Genomic DNA, 23,091 nt, shown 5'->3' with positions numbered 1-23,091 from the left:
CCTTTGCTTTTGCTTTTCCCTTGTGGCTTCTCTTAACGCTTTGCGTTTTTTGATCCTTAACATGTTTAAAAACAATTACAGATGTGGAATATATTGGAATATAAAGAGCTCAAGTGCATATAATAAAGTAGGTAAGAATGATTACTCAAAGCAATAAGTTAAAGACAGTCTGATGAATAATGTGAATGCATTTAACTAAAGGCTCCATTGTTCCTGCAGCCTCTTTAGTGTGACTTACATTTACAACATTAAGTGTGTTGCTTTTATAGTACACATGATGAAATATAGTGTATTCACTTAAATAGATGTTCTCTACAGGTGATAGACACAGTAACTGGTGAAAAGGTGTTTTTATATCATAACTGGGTACTTAACTGTATTGACCAATCAGCGTTCAGGACTTGAAATATTTGTTGTGTAATCATTGTCGACAGTTTAAATCACTGGGGACAGCGATTAAATCTCTGGAGTACTTGCAAATTTGAAACAAGCGTGTCCAAGCTTTCCCGTTCGCTGCCACCAATGGTCAGGCCAAGAGTTGTCATCTCTGTATGGTAGAAATTAGTGCCTTAAATGTGGTCGAGAGAGCAGGTTACAGAGGCCAGTCAAACTCAAATTACAGACAGTTTTTGGTTTCCATGAATCAGATTTTCAGTCACCCCTGCTCTCTAATTATAGACCGGGCAGTTAGAACCCCATTTGTTTTATGACCTTGGAGATATTGCTGCATTCCGACCAAGCAGTTTTTTGCCAGCTAATGCGCAACATGAACCGTTTTAGCACTTGTAACACTGCAGTAAGGTCATTACTTTCATGCTGCTAAACTTGGTTCATGAATGGTGAAGGTTTTGGCAAAAGTCCTCTTAAAATTGGCAGAATAACATCTCAGGCGGACTGGTTAGATGCAGTAAATATCAATTGGAATCATTTTATAATCATTTATGAATTCATGCCTTGCCTGAAGGGTTGGCCAGAGGTCATATTCTGCTCCTGAATCTGACACCTTCTCATTGTTCGGTTAAAAAAAACAGAACCCCAGAAAAAACATTGCATGACCGCCGGTGTTTTGGCTGGCAGTGTGAAAGTGTTTTGGTTTCAACAGTGGAAGCCGTGGCTCTTTCTTTGTTTGTTTAACAGACGTTGATTGGCTACCAGACTTTGTTTTTACACACAGTGGAATGTACGAAGGTTTTCGTGCTCCCTCCCGTGCAGGTTTTGCGACGGTTCTTTCATTCAGGATGTGAGGTTGACAAGTGGATGTTTGATGAGTTCTAACACTTTCTTTTTTAACTGCCTTTTTCTCTTCCACCCTTTAGCTTTAAACCAGCAGTGCGCTGTTGTTTACGTAGCTTGGATTAGTAATGTTAACCTGAAAGACTTCTAAGAATGAAGTATATACAAACATCAGGTGACATTTGCTAAACTGTGTCGACACCATGGGGGTTTCGCTGGAAGCTGTTGAGTGATGTGGATTGGATGTAGGTATCGTCCTTTATTCCTGCTTTAGTTGTTATTTACTTTTTAACCTACTAGCGTACCGAGGTGTCGCCCGGAACTAGCATGGGGACCTCCAATTGAGATGTTTTGTTCTTTCCATCTTGTCTGACCACAACAAGTGTCTTAAAGGTGCAGCAGCTTGTCCTAAGACTTTCTTGGGTTTTGCATTGTTAACATTTTGAAGTATCTAGGCACACCCACCTCTGTGGTCATTTTGTTGTGGCTCGACATTACTTTGCTTACCGAGCATAAGCATCTGTTATTTCCATCGTTGCAGCACGCAGCTGCAATGGAAATATACATCAAGCCTTTTTAGTTAATGCGTGACACTTGCTTAACAGATGTGATTTTCCTCAGCTGGAGGCCAAAGCTCATTTTCTTTACACACGTGCAATCAGAACAACTTCATGGACCTGATTCTGCCCTCTTAAGTGCAGTATGGCTTTCTGAAAACAAAGATCTCACATTGCCTGGGTATTCCTGTGGTTTGGTTTATGAACTTGATGTAGAGGTACCTTTCCAAATCATAAGGTGGTTTTACCACCGGGACAGCTTTCTTTTCCTTTGCTATCACACTTAGATTCCCGGTTTTCATTCCCATGCTTGAAAGGTTTGGAGAGATCATTTGCGCAGCTGAAATGTTATCCATAGGAGCACCAAACACTAGAGATTTTAAGGTCATCTGATGCTTTCCAGACCTTGAAGGAAACGGCAGAATCCCGCTGGTGGGGGTGGACCTTAAATTGCGTTCCTTAACCCATTGGCAACGGAAAGGTTTCTTAACCGCAACAGCAGAAAGTTATTTTACAAGCGTCCTCTCGGGTGTCACTCTCATTTGGGCTGTCCACCGCAGAAGACGCAGATAATGTTTCTTTCCTGTAGAAGGATACGTTTCAAGCAATTGTACTTGATGAGTAAAGCCTGTCATCAGTCCCGATTATGATGTAGCTCGGAGATGATTTAAAGGATGGAAAGGAGCACAAGATTTATTTTTTGGCGTAGCGTGTCAGTTGTTTGAAAAACTCAATCTTGTGTCAACCACAGAGCCGGGCTTAAGGCTCTGCTGTGTGTGTGTGAAATGAGAGGCTAGTCTTCTGAAAACTTGGAGGGAAACTCAAAGAAAACTAGCTCACAACCGCTAATTGTGTGCTTCAGACCGCAAATGGGAAACCGAGCCAGGAAGCCAACTTTGTTTTCCTTTAACGTTGCTGTCTCTCCCTCTGAGGTTCCATATTAATTTAACTCGTTTTCAGAGCGATTTTTTTCCACCTCATGCTGTCAGAGTCCAACGGCTGCTATGCTTCAGTGCCATGTGTTTTTTCAGAGCACCCTTGGTGTATGGTTTATGTTAACGTTTGGTGGTCTCTCGTGTAGTTATATGGTCTGCTTTATGGGTTGAGCACTCTATACCGTTAGAGTCCGACCTATTACCTTCTTATTCATCTTCTCAATATTTTAAGTCTTGCATTAATGTTTTTTACAGGTACATAAAGAAGCAGGCGATAAGCCATAAAGCTGACGTTTCTCAGAACAAATGAACCAGGAGATTGAAACGGATCTCTCAGATTCACAATTTCTTTCACATGCTGGCTCGACATATCAAGCCTGCTTTGTATCGTGAGGTCATTCGCAGGTGTGATCTGGTTTTACAGGCGAACGATCTCTGTGACACTTGTCAGTTTTATTTGTTGAGTGTTCACCGTGACAGCTTTATGTGACCTTTTAATAGATCTCATGGTTACTGCTCATAATGGTGTATGTGTAAACACTTCAAGTATTGGACCAGAGGAACAGGTGTCTCGAATGCGACAACTTTAGCTTAATCCTCCACTAATCCCATCTGAAGCCATGTGTTCAGTTTCTTATTGCCGACACAACTGAACAGCAACGTATAGACAATGGACAGAACCAAACTTTGCAGGGAGCCAGTTTATATGAACCGGGCTTGAACCACACGGCATTGAAAGGTAACGAGCAGTGCTTAACGGAGAATGGACAGTCAACGTGATTGTCCAATGAAACTCAAGGAATTTTCCAGGCACTGCGGGAGCACGTCTCCATTTTATGTAAAAACGCAGGGACAGCCGAGGAATCACATAGATTGAAAGGCACTGAAATTAACGTTCGTGTCTTTGCAGTTCTCTTGTAAACGCTGTGGTCTCGTTCATTTTTAGTAGCGAGAGTGTAAATTCAGAACGCTGACTGGGGAAGGGAGGAGCAAGCAAATATTGTACACAAGTTTTCTTGTTTAGTTAATGATTTAATTATTTAATCCGCATTAAAAAATAAAGAGTGAACAGGATGGTCCCAAGGAGACAAATACGTTAGTTTACTCGTGAGCACGATTCAACCCTTCGATTTCAGTTCTCCGAAAACTGCTGCGTGCATTCTTGACTGGATATATCCTCAAAGATTGGTAGGCGTCCTCTCTCATCCTGTGGTTGTTCAGAATACCGGCTCCTTCATCGATTAAAGGCCTCGTCTGATGGGCCTAATTCAGTCTTCAGTCAACAAGAAATGAGTCACAATAGCAACAAACATTCAAGTTTAGCTGTTCTCTCAATGATGGGCAACCACAAAATCCACTCTTGTTTTGCCACATCATCATCTCAGCCTCCTGAAGAACCCTGTTGTTTATTTTGAATGCTGCAAAAGGCAAAACAATTGTTATTTTAATTTGGCATGTTGAGTCCGATTTAGCAAAGAAATGTAATTTGTTTTTCAACACAAGTAAATAAAAGATAGAGATGGTGATGGAGAGGCAAAATGATTGCAAACTTTGCACTATTACTGTTTTTTAAACATGAAGGTGTTCCCTGCAGAATACGCACTTGGGTTTTTTAAGTCGAAACAAATCAAAATTGCTTTATTAATACACGTTATTTTGAACTCACTCTAGACAAACATTAGTGTCAACAAAAGTTGAAGGCTTTCCACAAACTGTCAGTGCGGTGCAGTTTGAGTCTTTTATTTCGAGTGTATTGATTCTACACTACAACTTTTTGAGTGTTTTTGTTGTTGTTACTGTGTCAGCTATTAAACTATCCCCTTCCATCCAGACAAGCACATTGATTTTAAAATGGATACATGAACACCTATATCAACAGAGGAATGAAATCATTAACATACATTTTTAACATGAAATCGCCATTAATGGCGCATTTATCTGAAATCTGGATTGAATTCTTTGTCACCCACCCAAAAGCTTAATGCAATTCAACAAAAGCCCATAATTAGATTATCAGATTGGCTCATGCGTGCAGTGCTGAATTTGCCGCAGTGTTTGTGAAATCAATTGGCTTGCGTGTTGCGCTGGGGATGGGTTTGACTAGAACAGCTGTGACAGCTTATTACCTCACAGCTTATAATAAATCTACACTCCTAAACATCTTTGGCCATGAGTAATAAACGCAGATAATACTAAACGGTTCATTGCATTGAAATTAAACAAACGCAGACTCTACCACGCAAGATTTAATTTGTGGATAGCCTATATCACTCTACCAGTTTTATACCCCCTACCGGGTTTAGCCTGATTTTGTATTACTTTTGCTCATGTTAAGTATTTTTCTGTTTTTAAAAATAATGGTACTAAGTTGAGCGTGCTGTTTATTTATTTTGTTTATGTCTTTGCATCTGTATTGAAATATAGCCTTTTTAATGCTGGGAATGGTATATAAATGGGAACAGTCCATTTTAGTTGTACAATGTAGTAAACCCTTGCAATTTTTCTTGTCCTTGAGATGTTACATCTCTGCTAAAGTGTGCAAGCTTTGGTGTTTAGACTTCCCAAGTCTTTGTGTTGCAAACTGATTTTATCAAGCATGCTTTTGATTGGTGGTCGTAATTCTCTAACTGAATCTTTTTCTAAATCTTCCTGCAGATGGAGTCTCCAGTGTCTACACCGGCACCACCACCCCTTCATCTTCTCGCACCTGTCAGCAACAGCGACATCTCCTCCTCGTGTGAGCAGATCATGGTTCGCACGCGCTCTGTGGCCGTCAACACTTCTGACGTGTCTTTGGCCACTGAGCCGGAATGTCTGGGTCCATGTGAACCGGGTACCAGTGTTAACCTGGAAGGCATAGTCTGGCAGGAAACTGAGGATGGTAAGGATAGAAAAGACTGGATGTTAAATCGTTAATGTTTTTATTTAGGTCTATTTTGTTATTTTTTTAACTGGCAGTAGCTTATAGCAGTTGGTAGATTTTCCTTTGAAGTAGAATTGATAGCCGTGCATTAAATGTCACATACAAATAATCAAAACTGTTTGGAAATCGTTGCCCATCTTGTGAAGTGCACGCCAGGGAGAACGCGCTCACATTTGCTTGATGTTTACAATGGCTTGTTGCTCCCTAGATGCTAATTCCATTTCAGCTTGAGGTGTTAGTGGCTGTTTTTAACTGGCACATGCATCTAACAGCCTAAAGTGATGGATGCTAATGTGGCCGTTTTCTTTTGCTATATATATTTATTTTTTCCATGAATAATGTTGGGTCTAAGAATCAGGAGTACTACGTAGTGTTCATGCTGTACATAACAAATTTAGACATCACAGTGTGTTTCTAGCTCCTGATAAAACTGAAGCTCTTTTCTTCTTTCATCTGAAGTTTGTTCTGTCAAACACTCCTAACCCAAATTTTTTATAGATTTGAGGAAATAAACGGGCAAATGAGCCTGACAGTTTAGTTCATACGCAAGCAGGCTAATGGCGCTGTATTTTGTAACGTGCGCAAATCCGGCTGTCAGTTATTTGAACCCCCAAACCACAGCGTGTTGCTGTGAGATAATGCAGAATCGCTGTGACTGAAAATACCAAGCAAGGTTATGAGGTGCCATCACGTTCGCCCACAAGTTCCATGAGCTCCATTTGCTACAGCTTGTCCTTATCTTTCTGCTAACACACAATGACACCGAAAAACTAAAAACACGCTAGTCCACACCACATCAAATGCATCCTCTTTCTCTCTCTATCTCCGTCTTGTTTGGTTTCTCACACACTACTGTTTTCGGAGTTTGGTTTGGTCATTCTTTTCTTTGTGACCGCCTTTCATGCAATGTTAGTACTCTGTCTGTCCCAAGGGTCTCAGGTCGGAGCAGCCGAGCAGCCTCCATTTGATAAATGCAGAAAATAAGGCAGAGGAGAGTCAAAGCCTCCTCCAGAGAGAGTCATGGGAATGAGTAATAACAGTCAAGCTACAATGTCTTGCAGGGGCTGCTGAATTGTTCGAGTCTGTTTAGAAGCCCGGAGTCTCTATGGAGATTTGACATGAAAAAAAACTACAGTAGTTGCTAAGATTCTTTGTCACGATCATAAAGTTCCATTGATGAATTAAAACAGAAAGGTCATTGCAGAGATTGCAGCTCTCATTGTCTTTGTTGGTGTATAAATCACATCAGTGAAATGTACTTGCACAGTTCGCTAGCTTTTCCACATCAACGGTGCGTAAATTATTGCTGAATATGTATGTGATTCTTCTCCAGAGCGTTCCGTACCGCTTAACTAAAGTCACGTTCATTTGCACCTAGTAGTAGAACAACCTTTCGCTGTGTAATTTGACTACCAAATGTCGACCTTTGGGACGGCATTATTTATAGAGAACTGTGCGGATCAAAGATCGACCTCCTCCTGTGCTGTCAGCATGGCAAACCAGACCCTCCTCCTTCAGCCACTGACAGCTCATCAAAATGTCACAGAGAGGAGAGAATCAGAGTAAGAGACACACTGAGAGAATCGCTTTAGCCAAGAGAATGTGAGAAGAAACCAGAAGCATTTAGAAGTGTCATTCTGTGCATTGCAATGATGACCCAAGGGGTTTTACTTCAAAATAATTTTGGGCCACCCTGTCTGCTGACACTCAATAATGTCAGCCTCATATCTTCCCATCCCCTACCATCTGAAAAACCTCCCTGTGTTAGGCTGATCCCATGCTATTTAAAGAATTTTTGCTTGCTCAAAGTTGTTTCCGTGTCCGAACAAAGGTGACAAACTTCTGCACATCAGTTATATACCAACTCACACTTTTGATACTTTGGAGTAATTTTGGTTTTCCATTTAGTTTTATTATTATTATTCAACAACATTCGGGTATTGCACTAGTCCTTGACCACAAGTCTGTTGTGTTTTCCTAGCGTAGAAGTCCGACAGGGCATTGTAAAGCCGCTCTTTAAAGGAAGATATGAGTAAAAGAGATAAAAGACATGTTCTGGCCTGTAGGGTTGCCAGATCTTTTCTCATAATTAAATGTTGTTTACTTCATTTTGAGAAGGTCCTCTGAACTGTCTGAAAGCCCTCCAACCAGCGTGTCTATCATAAACACCACAAAGTGAGCCAAAATCAGAGCAGAAGTTTAGTGTCGTGCCTATTGTCCTTCATTTTCTGAAGGAATGTAATGAAGACAGACACTTGACATGTGCATGTCGGCTCCAGCAAGCCAGTCTGGAAAACACACAAAGAATCCTGTTGGGCTGTCATGTTTGCCCCCGAAGAGTGTGGTTGGTATTCATTCCTTTACTTTTCTTTTCACCGTCAGTCAGACAGACCAAGCTGTGCCAAGCATATACAGAATGCCAGATCTGGCCCGTCTCTTTCTTTCTCAGCTTGCGGTAAAGCCTCATTTTTAGTTTTTGGTCTTGTTCCATAATTCTCCTTTAGTCTTTAACATCTTTTTGTTTTTCTCAGATGTCCAGAATCATTCTCCTCACCTAAACACGGTTTGCAGTGATCCAGCTAGCTTTCTCAGTAATTGTCAATATTAGTCAACAATGAGCAGATGCAACCCATTATGACATTACTCATTACTCAAAGCATATTAAAAACCATCAACGTCAGGCCAACAGTCAAAGGACATAATGTGTTTAGTTGTTTGCAGCTGTAAAAGCATCCAAGTGTCCTTCGTAGGGTAGAGCGAGTACTTTTGTCCTCTAGGTCTGAATGGTGAGGTTCATTGTGTAGCCTATTAAGGTACAATTTCTCCCGTTTTACTCGGGAGTGTATCAACTGCACCTGGCAACCCTTGGTTGTCCTTTGGGTATGTTCTCGGAAGTGCTGAAGGAGTGGATGGCTGGGCGGAAGGTAGTGTTTTTCCTCAGCTGTGCTAAATCACTAGTGTGGAGATTACAAAAGAAAGGGCCCTCCGTGTCTCCTCCTCACCCTTCCCCTCTCTCAGGAGACCCGCTCACCTCCATCATATGACCCAGATAATCAGTGGAGGCAGCCAGCCAGCCACCCGCGTGAGTGAGCATGTCAAAGAATAAAAACCTAGTGAAAGAAGCAGGTCTCTGGCAACAGATTCTGTTCTTGGTGCTATTGAGGATGAAAATCCTCAGAACAATGAGATTTGATGACCATAATTTCTGTTTTTTTGCGATTGTTTTTATGCTTTGTCTATCATAGGTTTATGTTTGGGTTTCTCCAAGTCTTCCAGAATCAGTCACTTTTTTACCCGTGTCCAAAAGACTATTCTTATATTTAGACAATAGCTTGGGAAACACCCTTGAATAAAGACTCGTTGCTCAGCTCAAGCTCTTTCAAGTGACTTGTTAGCTCGCCATTGTCTCACCACGTAGATGCCCTTTTCCACACTGTTTCTCTCCGTTTGACCTTCAGCCGGTGAAAAATAGGTTGTGGATGAAGATAGGTTAAAAGAGAATAGAAAAGGAGGTGCAGGATCATTGCTCGAGAAACTACAGCCCTGGGGTCTTGACCCTCCCAGCGGGAAAAAAGGCTGGATTATGGGTTCCATGCTTGCCTGTTAATGAAAATCTTCACTGAAAAAATTAGACTGGTGACCCAGGCGGTAAGGGCCCCTGTTTCCCAAACCCTGCCCCCCTTCCTTCGGCTTGTCAGTTCTTTGTTGCCAATGGAATACTCTTTGATGAGACTATTGGGGGAAGGTTAAACTAAGAGGCCCACAGCAATGCGGGTGACCCCTTTATTGCTCGAAGGCGAGGGGTGCTGGGTGGAAATGGGATATAAGATGACAAGTGCATTTCTTTTGGGATGGGAAAGTGGAGGACTTCCACTTTTTAGTCCCCAGCAGGGTTCACTTACGAACTCAGACATAGAAAACAAAGACATTAAGATTAGTTAAGATGAATTTGTTGAAGGTGCCAAATTAAAAAAAAAAAATCTGACATCATTTATTCCCATTCATGTTGATGAAACCCTGTATATGATTCCTGTGTGAAACACAAAAGAAGATATAATGCGTCTGTGGTTTTGTGTTTATACAATGGAAGTCAAGGGGATCAGTGTTTTTTGGGTATCAACGCTCCATCTTCGTGTTCTGGCGAAGTATTAGCTATCCCTTTAATTCAGGTGTACTTGTGGTTTTGTAGACAATTAAACAAGTGCCACCTGTCATAAAAAAAAGAAAAAGGAAAACACCCTCACTTGACTACCTGTAATCATTTATTGGCTCTGCTTCCAAACTTTTCTCTAAGCACAGAGAATAAGCCTGCAGTCTTAGTTTGGACTTGTCTGGCACTCCGGTTTGCTTCTTTTGGCAGCTAAGCAGTACAGAGGTATGCAAAACAGTCATAGAGAGCCCTGCACTGCAAGTGGGAAAAACATCCAATGCTAGCACTATGAGGCAAATATACTTTTATCACATTTTCAGTGATCCACGGTCTTGCGATCATTCATCCACTTCGCTAAATATCAAAGTTGTTTTTTGTGAGTTTGGGCAAGCGCTTGCAAAACCAACAAACAATAGCGTTTTGACATGGTGAATACGTCACATCGAATCAGCTCGAATTAAAAATGCAGCCCGTCGTGCATTGGCAAAATCTTGATAACAAAAAATAAATGTTTTGAGGTGTTGTTGTGACCGAAATGCCATTTTGATACGTGTATCCGTCGGCAGAAATTGCATAAGCTTGAACTGGCACGGAGAGGCAGAGAAGGAGGGAAATGTGTAACGTTGAAAGAATTCACCAGATAAGTGGAACCAACTGCCTGAGGCTCCCTTCCCCAGAGAGAGAGAGAGAGAGAGAGAGAGAGAGAGAAAGAGAGAGAGAGTTACAGCTTGGTTAATGATCGGGCGGCTTTCAGGAGTGAATAAACGGCTGCTTCATGAGCAGATGGAAACAAGGTTGGGTTTAACGTCTCATTGTTCATAGCTGTTCCGCCAAACCCCCCATTCACAGCACCTCGTTCTCTTCAATCTTCACAATTAAGAGCTCTGTCTGAGGACAAACCTGTGAGAACATTACGATCATTTTTGTGTGTCTTGATTACTGATGAACGATGAAGGGTTAGCTATGGTCTGATAGAAAAATCTTATTTGTTTGCTGTAGATGTAGGATGTGGGCTTGCGAACCGTTTGTGTTTGGTAAACATCACCTTGCTGCTGGTCTGTAATTGAGGCTTTCATTCCCCAAATATGCTCCTACTTGGGAAATATGAGCCACACTGGAGAATTTCTGCATTCACACCTGCAGTTATAGGGTAAAAAGCCAGACTTTTATTGAGCGAGTGGCCGCGCTCTCTTAGCTTATAAATGTAAAAGTATTTATGCTTTGGTTTGCAGTAAAGCTCTCTGGTGCGAGGGTACAAATGTCGCTTCAAAGCCGACGACCAGAGCTCAGGTTTCGTCAGGAGATTTAGCCGACGTGTAGAGGTCATCGGCGGGGAAGGCAACTTACATGCATTCTGTATTTTCTCTTTGGCTGGTGACACACCTGTGTCATAATGTTTCTAGAGGTCGCACCTGTTTTCTAGCCTGTACTGTACTGGATGGTTTGGGGATATTTTGAGTGTGCTTTAATGAGACCGAAACAAAGAATCTGAAAAGCTTCCAGTGCGCGGCTTCCTTTTTATGAGGTGCTGGAATGAAGCCCATGAGCTGTGTGCCATTTGAAATAACATTGTACATTTCGCTGAATGACATTAAATTGGCAGGTTGGTTAACATTGCCTTTTACCCTGCCCTGTCGGTGGTCCCAGGTTCAATTTCAGCACAAACGATTGCCGTTCCAACGACAGCTGATGTCATGCTAATTGTTAACAGATGTAGTGGTATTTTTCAGTCGCGTACAAAAGGCCAATTATCGACATCTCCCATTTGGAGACGTTATTTGAGTATTCTGCTCGATTTCCCCACTTGTGTCATTGAGATGGAATGAGCGCCGTTGCAGTGGCTGCTCACGGTTGCCAGTTGTCAAGGAAACGCAGCGTGAAAGGCAGAACTAAACACACGGAGGTTTTTTTGTCTCCGATTGCAGTCGACTGCGGTGTGAAATTTTTATTGCCTGGCACCTCTTGATAAGCTATTTTAGACGCAGGCAATCGATGCCCCGTTGCGAATAGCGCCTTGCAGCTTGAACTCAAACAGATATCTCTTGCGTGTGCTTTGTCAGTCACGGCCCGCAGATTTACTGTAGATGCGTTTCGTGTTCGGTTTGTGAAGGTCAGTTGCTTTTGCGGTGGAATTACGTTGTGTGTGTGGCTGCCGGGAGTTGGAGAATCGTGTAACGTGCCAGAGACATGACATTTTCTGGGTCTGGATTCTTTAATAAATGATAGCTACTGCCATCTGGTGTTAACTAAAGAGGTGTGTGTACTTTCTCACTGTCTTTGGGTTGTGTTAAATATCAGGTAAATGACACGCGCACTGCGGGACGTTGACAGATGTACGCCTGCCTTTACAGTCAAGAACAAACATCAAAAATAATCTGCAGCAATGTCAAACGAAGGACACAGACTGACCTGTGTCTCCCAACCACCTCCTTTCTTTATTTCTCTCGATTCCTTATTTCTTTCCCCCCTGCATACTAATAGCCTTTCGTCCACCCCGCTGTTCCTGGCCTTAATACAATAGGCGTTCTTTGTTAATGGAGAAATAGCCTCTATATCCAGATTTGGACATCTGTGCTGTGGAATGTAAAAACAAGTTATTGAGTGCTTGTTGGCACAAGTACGCTAGACTCATTTATCTTTTTTAGCCCTAGCCATTTACATAAACATCCATGTGGACCAGGAGCTTAGATCTCTTGCGCAAGGGTATAATTTAAGTTACAGAATTGGAGAATAGTAATATTACCCAAATCCAGTTCACCTATGATAATTGCCAAGATTCAGTTATACACCTTACGGCGACCTCGGTCATGATAAGAAAACATTTACTTTAAGATTTTCTGTTTTGTTTGAAGATTGAAGTCATATTTTCTTTTGTTTTCGTCTGTCGTGCAGGTATGCTGGTTGTTAATGTTACCTGGAGGAATAAGACATATGTGGGCACCCTTTTAGACTGCACTCGACATGACTGGGCGCCCCCACGGTAAGACAACTTAATATCTGATATCTCTTAATATCTTCAATTCAGGAAATATTATTATTGTAAGTTAATTTCATGTCATCATACTGCTATAAATCATTTAGAGTAGCCAAATAGAGGGGCAAAAACATCAGGTCTATTTGTTCTGCTTGCCACACATTTCTGCAATTGAAGTAATGAAAATACATTGTAGGGTCTCAAACACACCCCCTTCGAACTGAAACCCACTTTTTGAAATGCAATATTATTGAGAAGTTGATTTTGTGCACTTTACTTCTCCTCCTCTTTTATTGATCAGAAGCGACTTTCGTAGTGGTTCTGCATTCCTACCGCTGGGTCCTAGTGCTGTTTGAGCTCAGCTTTTATAATATTTTGTATTATGTTAATATCTAAATGAGGCTCTGCTGGGACCAGTTTTGACTTTGCAAATACCGTTTGCAGTACAAGCACTTTATCCTATAGAAAGTCAGATACCAGCAGTGCTTGGCACAATTTATTAGATGTACATAATGCTTTGTGCATTTGAGAAACCGGCCTGGAGGTGGTGATTTCTAATCGGACCGTTCCAGCAAAGGCTGTATTTCCACGGTGCACTTTATCTGCTGGCTGCAGGCTAACATTACAACACAACATGAGCCCATGGGGACAGCGCAATAAAGACATTGCACTGCATTCTTATAGGAGCATTTCCTCCAGGTGTTTGTGTTCTTTGAGTCGTATGTCTATAAAATTATAATTAAGGTAAAACTGAAATAAGTGAAATTTTCTTTTTTGTTTCTTTTAGTTTTAAGGATTTTAAGTTTAAATGACCTCTAAATTGTCAGAAGTATAACACAGACTAATGTGTATTGTTGTTATCTTTCTGCTGGTTTTAAAATCTAAACTTAGATCTTAAGTACTCTGAGATAGCTTCTTTATTTTATAGTAGTTTAAGGCCAGTATGCTTTGAACTCCCTTGATGCTTTCGCCTCTGAGTCTATTGCTTATCTGTTAGAGGATGTTATCACACTACATCTAATCAGCAGCCAGGTCACCCTGGTTTAATCCTGCAGCCGTGTGCTCTGTGTGCCATTCATCAGAACAAGCGTTACTGTCGAGATCGGGGATAACAAGGGGATAAAAACGCACAGCACGTTGCCAGCTCGCATGGGCCCAGTGGAGAGCCACTCATGGCATCCAAATGGAGAAGTATGAGTCAGTCCATCTCTCATAGAGAATCTCTCCAGCCAGCGCTTGAATTATGCACACGGTTGGAATTTTAAGACAACTGACAGACCGGTAGGAGTGTAAAAACTTTTTTATACAGCTCGTGCTGAGCCGATAAAAACTGGAGTCGCGTCTTCTAAAAAATAAGCAGCTGCGCGGCTATAAAGTCAGACTCATCTTCTCTTAATATACGCTTTCCTGCAGCTCAGTGGTAAGAGCATTGCGTTATCTATAACGGTTGTGGGTTCGATCCCAGGGGATTGCAAATACCTATGTAAAATGTATAGGATACAGCAATGCAAGTCGCTTTGGATAAAAGGGTCTGCCAAATGCCTAAATGTAAATGTAACTGCGCAGCTATAAAATTATTTTTATAAATTAGAAAATTAGTTTGATTTTATAGCTGCGCAGTTGGGTATATTTAGATTTATTTATTTAGATATTTATTTATTTAGATTTGGGTATATATATATTTATTCTTCTAAATATACCCAACTGCGCAGCTATAAAGTCAGACTCATCTTCGCTAAATATACGCAGCCGCGCAGCAATAAAGTCAGACTGGTCTTCTCTAAACATACGCAACCGCGCAGCTATAAAGTTAGACTCATCTTCTCTAAACATACAAAGCTTTCAGCTATAAAGTCAGACTCGTCTTCTCTAAACATACAAAGCAGCGCAGCTATAAAGTCAGACTCATGTTCTCTAACGAAACGCAGTTATGAAGTCAGACTCATCTTCTCTAAACATACAAAGCTTTCAGCTATAAAGTCAGACTCGTCTTCTCTAAACATACAAAGCAGCGCAGCTATAAAGTCAGACTCATGTTCTCTAACGAAACGCAGTTATGAAGTCAGACTCATCTTCTCTAAACATGCGCAGTTATGAAATCAGACCCGTCTTCTTAATACATTTGCAAGTTCAGATAGTCAGTCGCATCTGCTCTATACAGCGCAAGCTTGCAGGCTCCTTATATTCGTTTATAACGTGGTTTTGCAGCCCGCAGCACAGAGCAGCAAGAGTCATGTGACGACAGTGAAACCGCTCGATCATTTACAGGAAGATAGGAAGTTTATGATTCATGTAAGAAACCGTATGTTTTCAATAAAAATAATGAAGTACCAAAAACTAAGCATCCGTATGAAAGTTTATACAGAGAAAATCCAAAGGTTAGCATGTAGATTGATTATGCTATTTGTTTTCTTAATAATTATGTTAAGAATACTTTTTGTTCAAATTTTTGATTGGGAAATTTGTATTGCACATTTAAACAGTCAGGAAAAAAACTGGAAAAATCAACAAAAATACCGTGATACAGAGTTTTGGCCAAACCACCCAGCACTATCTCCAGCTCTGTTAGCTCTTTTTATGGTATGGAGATTATATCAGTTTCCGGCAGAAAATGGATAACATTTATTCATTTGCTGGTTAATGATTTTCTTCCATTTTTGGGCCCATATTATAGTGATTTAAGTTATGAGTAATTGTTTTATTCTCTTGGTTGTTTCCTCAGATTCTGTGAGTCACCCACAAGTGATTTGGAGATGAGGAATGGTCGTGGTCGGGGAAAGAGAATGAGACCCAATAGTAACACACCGGTCAACGAGAACAGCAATTCTTCGGATAATAAAGGCTGCAACAACAGCAAGACTCGAGCCGCATCAAACAGTAAGGGGCGACGGGGCAGTCAGAATTCCTCAGAACGTCGCACTCCACCAAACAGCAACATAGAGGATGTAAAAACTAGTCCGTCATCTACTAACAAACGCAAGAATAAACCTGCCTCGGACATGGAGCCCAACTCAAGTTCAGAGGACACTAAGGGTAGCAAGCGTATGCGTACCATTTCAAACAGTGGAATACCTCACCCTGTACTTCCTCTCTCCAATGTTAAAGCAGAACCCTTGCCCCCCTCTTTGGATCGCAACTGCCCTTCTCCAGTGCTCATAGACTGCCCCCATCCCAACTGCAACAAGAAATACAAGCACAAAAATGGCTTGAAGTATCATCAGGCTCGTGCTCACAATGATGATGACATCAAGCTGGATATAGATGGCGATAGTGAGTATGGTGAGGATTCTACCTTGCATCCAGACCCGGGCAGCTGCAATGGTGCATCCATTTCTCAGAAGGGATGTTCTTCTCCTGCAAGGTCGGTCACCCCCAAGGGGAGGGGATTTGATGCCCAGAGCCCATCACCTTCATCTGCGAAGTTTAGCTCCAAGCAGCCTGGCAAGAAAAAACTGGAGGCTGACAATGATTCCAGTGTGCCCATACATGGCTGTGAGGATGGCCCCTGTCTTACAGATGAGACAAGTAATGACGGCTTTGATGACAAGAAGGGCTTAGATAAAGGCAAGAAGTCTGGAAGTGGTGCTAAAGCAGACAAGCTTGCTCAGAAGGGCATGAAGTCAGCAAGACCCCTTGTTCCCTCTTTACCCCCACAGCAGTTGTATGGCTTACAAACCTCTGGATTCCCCACCCCCAATTCTGCCGCCTCTAGTATCGGTTCTGTCGTCCAGTCCATCAGCAAGAGCCCCCAACTAAAAACCCTTCAACCCAAACCTGCAGTGACGGGAGATCCCTCAATGAATGCAGCCTCAAGTGGCTCAAAGGACAAGAAGAAGAAAGATAAGAAAAAGAAGGAAGTTAGTAAGGAAGGGGACAGTCCAAAGGCCCCTGGGAAAGGAGGAAAACCCGAAGAAGGTAAAAGCCCATATTCTGAGAGCTCAGACCAAAGCAGTAAGAGTGAGTGCCTGTTGAACGGTTCCACGGATCCTCATCAGAGTCGGCTAGCCAGCATGAAAGCAGAAGCAGACAAAATCTACAGTTTTTCCGACAATTCTCCCAGTCCATCCATTGGTGTGGCCAGTCGGATAGACGCTGGGGGGATAGTGCAACCTCTCACACCACTTCAAGTGGTTACCCAAAATGGGGCAGACAACTCTTCTGTGAAGACCAACAGCCCAGCGTACTCCGACATTTCTGATGCAGGGGAAGATGGAGAGGGCAAGGTAGACAGCATGAAGGTCAAATCTGAGGATCAGGCTCCTCGAGAATGTGCCAAGAAATCTCTGTTCCCATCCCAACAACCCAACAAGGATACTTTCTATCCCGGTTATGAAACGTACTACTCACCCAATTATGGCAACTCGAACCCCAGTCCAGGAGTCTCTAATGCTGCCACGCCACTGCAAGATGCTGCAGTGAAGGTGAAAAAAGAAGAAGACCCAGAACCAGGGAACGACAAGGTGAAATCAGAGCCACCTGAAGAACGAAAGCCGGAAATAAGTACATCATCTCAGCAGCAACAGCAGCCATCGGTCATTCAGCAGCGGCCTAGCATGTTCATGCAGCCCCTCTATTACAACCAGTATGCATATGTACCTCAGTATGGCTATTCCCCAGACCAGGCCTACCATAACCACCTGATGAGCACAAACCCTGCTTACAGGCAACAGTGTGAGGACAGACAACGACAAGTGGCTGAGCAGCATCGTGCTGCGGAGAGAAAATCTGAAGCTGCTCAGAAGGACAGGGAAGCCTCCTTGAAGTCTGAAGAATGGAAGCAGAAAGCTTCAGTTCCTCCAACCCTGTCCAAAGCTCCAAGCCTCTCAGACTTGGGCAAGCCTTCCCCACAGGGCAAGTCCAAAGATCCCTCTGAACCGAGCAAGTCCGTCATTATCCCCAAAGTGGAAGATGGCAAGGGACAGTCCCAGCAGGGTGAGGGTTTAAAAATGAAGCTGAGTGAAGCGGGGCATCATGGTAAGGATGAGCAAAAGCCAGGCATTGAGTCTGGAAGATCTGCGATGGATCAGGCCATTTACATGTATCGACAGGTATGGAACTTAAGAGACCCCAATTATTGCTTGAACAATGTTTTGTAATCATTCTACAAAATATATTTATGCAAAATTGCATTTATGTCATTCATCACAAATTCCTCTCTTTTCAGGAGCCGGACTCTCGACTGTGGCCCTACGTTTATCCCAGCAAGTATCCGGATGCTCAAAAACAGATCGATGAGGAGAGGTGGAAGGAAGAAAGAGAACGGGACCGCGAGCGAGAAAGGGAGAGATATCGGGACAGAGATCGTGAAAGAGACAGGAAGGGAAAAGACGAAAGGCAACGTCCTAAAGACACTCCCTCTAAAGAGGATGGCAAGGAAGGTGCAGAGCCAAGAACCTCATCAGCCTCAGAGGAGCATAGAGGGGTCAGCAAAGATCACCGGGCACACATGCAGTTTTCCTCACATCTGCCACAGCCCCAGTCATATATGTCCTACATGCACGGATATCCCTATGGCCAGGGCTATGAGCCCAACCATCCAGGATACAGGGGGATGCCCACTGTCATGATGCAGAATTACCCCGGTAAGCCTACTTTTGTGTGGGTGGGATGTGTTGTTTGCTTTTTATGTAATACTTTTAATCTCACCACATCATTCTCACCTCTGATTTAGGGTCGTACTTGTCACCAGGATACTCCTTCTCCCCATACGGTAATAAGATGCCCCCAGGTGAGGAAGGTGAGAAGTCTCGTGCCAGTCCGACGGTTAGCGGAAAGTCCACATCCGAGTCCAAAGCTTTGGACATCCTGCATCAGCATGCCAGCCAATATAAGAGCAAGTCACCCACAGTTGGTGAAAAGGCGCACCATGAAAGAGACAGAAGTGGAAGCGAGCGGGAAAGAGATGGTGAGCGTCCAAGATCTTCGCCTTCGCAGCGGATCATGCCTTCCCACCATCACCTAGGCTACCCAATACTCCCAGGACAGTACGACCTGTCCTATGCTACAGGTACATTAAGCAGCAAACAATACAAGTTAGTCTGACTACTAAACGGATGGTTATTTTTGTAAAGATGTCAGTTTATGATTCTGTTATTTCTGTTTTCCTTCTCACAGGTATCTCCTCTTCAGCAATTAGTAGTCAACAAGCCTCTGCCCCCTCACTCTATCCCCCAGCACGGAGGTGAGAATGGTAAGTAGAGTTCATATTTTACCCACTAGCTCAATATTTAGTGTTTTGATCTTATCTGAAAAGGTTAAAGTGGCCACCAAATAGTGCCCCACAGACTCTGCTGACCTCTAGTGGCCAGAATCTTTCAATCTGATATAAAGTATTTTAAAACACATATATACTTGCGTGCTGTTTATCATTAAAATTCAGTTTCCTAATCAAGTTTCAAACTTTCAAAATATGTATTTAATTTCATTCTTATTCTCCGTATAGGAAGAAGTGAGTGGACGGTTTTGTGCGGACATGTGACTGGTTCACATGAGGACACGATGTGGAGCTTACAACATCAGTTCAATGATGTTCCTGATTTCTTTCCGCTTTTGCCGGGTTTCCCGGCGCCTTTGACAACCATTGTCAGAGAAAGTGGAAGGCCAGCCTTTTACATAACCAACGAACACCTCCGCACGTGTAGACGCCCCTCTCTGTGCTGCTGGTTTCATACTCAGGAGAGAGGAAACACTGTCTTCAGAGAGCTCACATGATGCACATGTTCTCTTAGAAATGGACCTTATTGACATTCTGGAAGTCACTACGTTGTTTTGTGTTCATACCCGGCCATTTATGAAGCGCTGCTCTGGACTGCTGCTCTAGAGCCCTGAGGATTACGTTTTTTTTGTGAGAAAGATCTGTGCATCTTTGTTGTCGCCTTCACTCTCTGTGGACTCTATGCAAGTGGAAAAGTCTTGATTATTTTGTTCATTCAGGGCAGTAAACTCTGTTCATGCTCCACTAAGCGTTGCTTAAGATGTCAGAGATGATGAACATTGGTTTTAGATGCACTTCATGTCCATTGTCACCCAAACTCACTCCATTAACTTTTTGGCATTGGATAAGTTTTTTCCTCAGAAGATAACAAAGCGGTCGTTCTATTCTGTTTCACAACTGGCCTGGTTTTCAGTTTTGTAACGGGGTGTCTGACATTTGGATTATCCGGGTTGTGGAGAAAAAATGAAGCATTGGCTGCTCTCTGACATGTAGTGTCCCCAAAGGAAGGAGCTTCTGTTTCCAGACTGGGTTTATAGAAATGGAGTGGATGTGTGGACATGTGTGGACACATCTGCTCTTCCCAGATCCGCAGTCGAACGGGTGTGAACGGAGACACCGGACTCTGAACTATGTTTGTCTGGTAACAAACTGATCCTTCACGCACGGATACATTGATATGCTGCTTGTGAATCTCATGTCAGACTGCATGAGTGACGTCTGAAAGAGGCCCATCTTTAAAGCTTGGAGTAACCCCAAGAGCGAGCGATCCAGCGACTGGACCTGAGTCCACATTGATCAACAGACTCTCTGAGCACCAAACAATGAAGACGGTCGCTGGAAACATGCTTTTGAGCGTTCCCTCACTTTCCTCCATGTGTCTGCATGGTTATAATCCAGCATTAACCTGAACAGAGAGCAGTGCGACCTGCGCAGTCGCCGCACCTTTCCTTTCCTCCCTCACTATGTGCTTTCTGTATATATTGTAAAAAGGAATTATTTTAAAAGAGGTTGTTGGATGCTATTGGATTTTCTTACCTTCTCTCTCTTTTTTTTGTCTGTTAGCCTTTTTTCTACCATTGTTGACGTAATATATCAACATGTAGCTGATATAACAACTTTATATTGGAAGGTTGTTTTTGTTTTTTTACTAATTTTTCTACCCCTCCTCTCCAAAGCCAAGTCAGTCCCACTCCGCTTTGAATCTTTCTAGAAGCACATGCAGTTTTCTTTTAAGTCGGTTTTAAAATTCTCAAGGGATTTTTATTCAAGTCAACCTTCAAACAGCAGGAGGAAGTGTTGGGAAGAGAGAGAACCAGAACGAGGTGCTATCTGGAGCTAGTTTTCCCAGCGTATCGTGTAGTTATCATCTAATGTGAATCTGAAACTCTCAGGAGAGCATTATTGAAATCACAGCCCTTAAATCACCTCGGCATGATCATCGCTCTCAGCTCTATTAGAGAAAAGACGTTTTCTTTGACATATTTTAATATTAAAGATTCCATTACTTCCTCTTGTCTGTTTTGAACTTCAGCTTATGTTAACACCACATAAGTTCATTTTGTTGCTGGAGAAGACCAGACCAGGTCTGTTTATTTTTACCTTTACATTTTTTGTAGAACTGTATTCTCTGCCAAACCTAAAACAATCAATAACCGCAGCACTGGTCTCAGGCCAGCAGGAAGAGGCGATGATGCCATGATACCATTTTTTGTTATTATAGTAAAAACCTCAATTCGAGTTGTTCCGTCTTTGCGCATATAGCCAGTTAAACTCTGTGCTGTCTGGTGACTTGATTGAAAATTGTTGAGGAAAAAGCGCTTGATTGTTTTAATTTATTTTGAGGGTTCTTTTTTCTTGTTGTTGTTGTTGTCGTTGTTTTTCTAGAACGTTCTTGTAGAAAGACCAGTTTGTTTTAACAGTTCACACATTTGTTCACTATTGTCTCAGACGGTGCTAATATAGTCTGCCCTGTGCGATCATCGTGGGAAGAGAAGAGGGAATTCCCTTTTTTTGTTTTGGATTTCTAGTTTCCAATCGTATTGACCCGCCCCAAACCCACAGTGCGCAGCGGCTCAGCGTCTGTCATCGGTACTTGAAAGAAAGATGTTTACACCTCTTAATTTCTGTGTTTGGATACGTTTCTCTTGTAAACCATCCCTGCCTCTGTCCCTCTCTCTCTCTTCCTAGAGATCTCTCATGTAAAGTGTAAATTGCTACATTTTTTATACAAACTGTAACTTGCCTTTGTACATTTAGGCAGAAAATAAATCTTTTTATGAGACAATCACTCCTGTTAATCTGTGTCTTATCTGTCTGAAAGAATTGTGTGTGCATTGTAATTTATGTAAATAATAGCTGGGAGTTCAGAGATAAGCTTTATAAAACCATAAAACCGGATATTAACATCATTTGAGCAAGTGGCATTCTTAGCTTGTGTTTTACGGGCCTCTAGCGGCCGATGATGGGAGTGCAGGGGCTTAGAGATATTTACATTTAGGCATTTGGCAGATGCTTTTATCCAAAGCGACTTACATTGCTTTATCCTATACATTTTACATAGGCATTTGCAATCCCCTGGGATCGAACCCACAACCTTGCGTTGTTAGCGCAATGCTCTTACCACTGAGCTACAGGAAAGCTTTAGATATAAATCCACTTCATATTTCTTTCCATATTTTTTTATTAGAATTAATTTATCACAGCTTATGAGTAACACATTAAATTATTGCAATTATGCCGTGGAGAGTTGTGTGGAGAAATGTTCATTATATCAAGCTGCTTCTTGAGGTTCCACCCTGAGTTGGTTTTTAAACATTATTGCAGGAGTTCACATCTATTCTGGATTATTATTGATTATTTGGTCCGAATCGTCTGATTCAAAACATTTTAAATTAACATTTTAACTTTGTAATGAGGAAACTGTGGCACATTATTTACATCTATTTCTAAAAATGGAGGCATATTCCTTAAGTTTTTAACATATTAACAATTCAGTGCGATTTTTTTATTAATAAAGAACATACTAAAGAATATTGCAAAAAACTTTTAACCAAAGCTACAATCTCAGGCCTGTCGTATAACAACTACTGAGTTTTCGCCAGCAGATGGCAGTGCTGTACCCCAGTGATGAAAGCGGTGTTTTGTGTCGGCTTGTGTAATATAACAGAGCAAATTTTGTATTATTTTTATTAAATTATTTTCATTCTGTAAATACAATTTGAGGAATTTGCTGGTAGCGTGATGTAGGCTCAAAAAATCGGGCAATTCCCGAAAGATTTTTTGGGATGAAATTAAATTTGAAAAGGCGTATCATTCATCTTTTGCCCCCCTGACGATCCATCACTTCACACGAGTAACAGCGTCTCTTCTCCTCTCGTTTGACGCAGTTTTCTTTCTCTGAGCTTCTTTTTTGTCGCCTCGAGCCATCAGGTGATCAGCACGGGAAAAAACAGCCGAGAATTGAGTAGTTGCCATGGAACCCCCCGTGAGCGCTCGAGCGGGCTCAATCTCACGAGGCAGGAAAACATCAATTTATGTATCGAACCCACAACAAACAAGCGCTGATGTGCGTGTGTACCAAAATATCCACACCAGTGAGAAAGTG

The 23,091-nt window shown here is 42.2% G+C and overlaps 1 protein-coding gene across 2 annotated transcripts in view; it reads left to right on the top strand.

Annotated features, from left to right (window-relative positions):
* znf609a (zinc finger protein 609a) overlaps positions 1-21,774 on the top strand; it is a 69,258-nt gene extending 47,484 nt beyond the window's left edge. For both annotated transcript variants that reach the window (XM_056739147.1, XM_056739148.1), the window contains 7 exons: positions 5,381-5,606; positions 12,691-12,778; positions 15,495-17,820; positions 17,937-18,354; positions 18,444-18,779; positions 18,887-18,962; positions 19,215-21,774. In XM_056739147.1, the coding sequence (XP_056595125.1) occupies positions 5,381-5,606; positions 12,691-12,778; positions 15,495-17,820; positions 17,937-18,354; positions 18,444-18,779; positions 18,887-18,957 (3,465 nt within the window). In that variant the 3' untranslated portion in view covers positions 18,958-18,962; positions 19,215-21,774. The remainder of the gene's footprint in view (positions 1-5,380; positions 5,607-12,690; positions 12,779-15,494; positions 17,821-17,936; positions 18,355-18,443; positions 18,780-18,886; positions 18,963-19,214) is intronic.
* Positions 21,775-23,091: the final 1,317 nt, after the last annotated feature.

This window comes from Triplophysa dalaica, chromosome 24 (genome assembly GCF_015846415.1).
Source record: "Triplophysa dalaica isolate WHDGS20190420 chromosome 24, ASM1584641v1, whole genome shotgun sequence".
NCBI classification, from domain to species: domain Eukaryota; kingdom Metazoa; phylum Chordata; class Actinopteri; order Cypriniformes; family Nemacheilidae; genus Triplophysa; species Triplophysa dalaica.
Note: the sequence above shows the minus strand (reverse complement) of the source record. Positions and strands in the feature narration are given on the sequence as shown.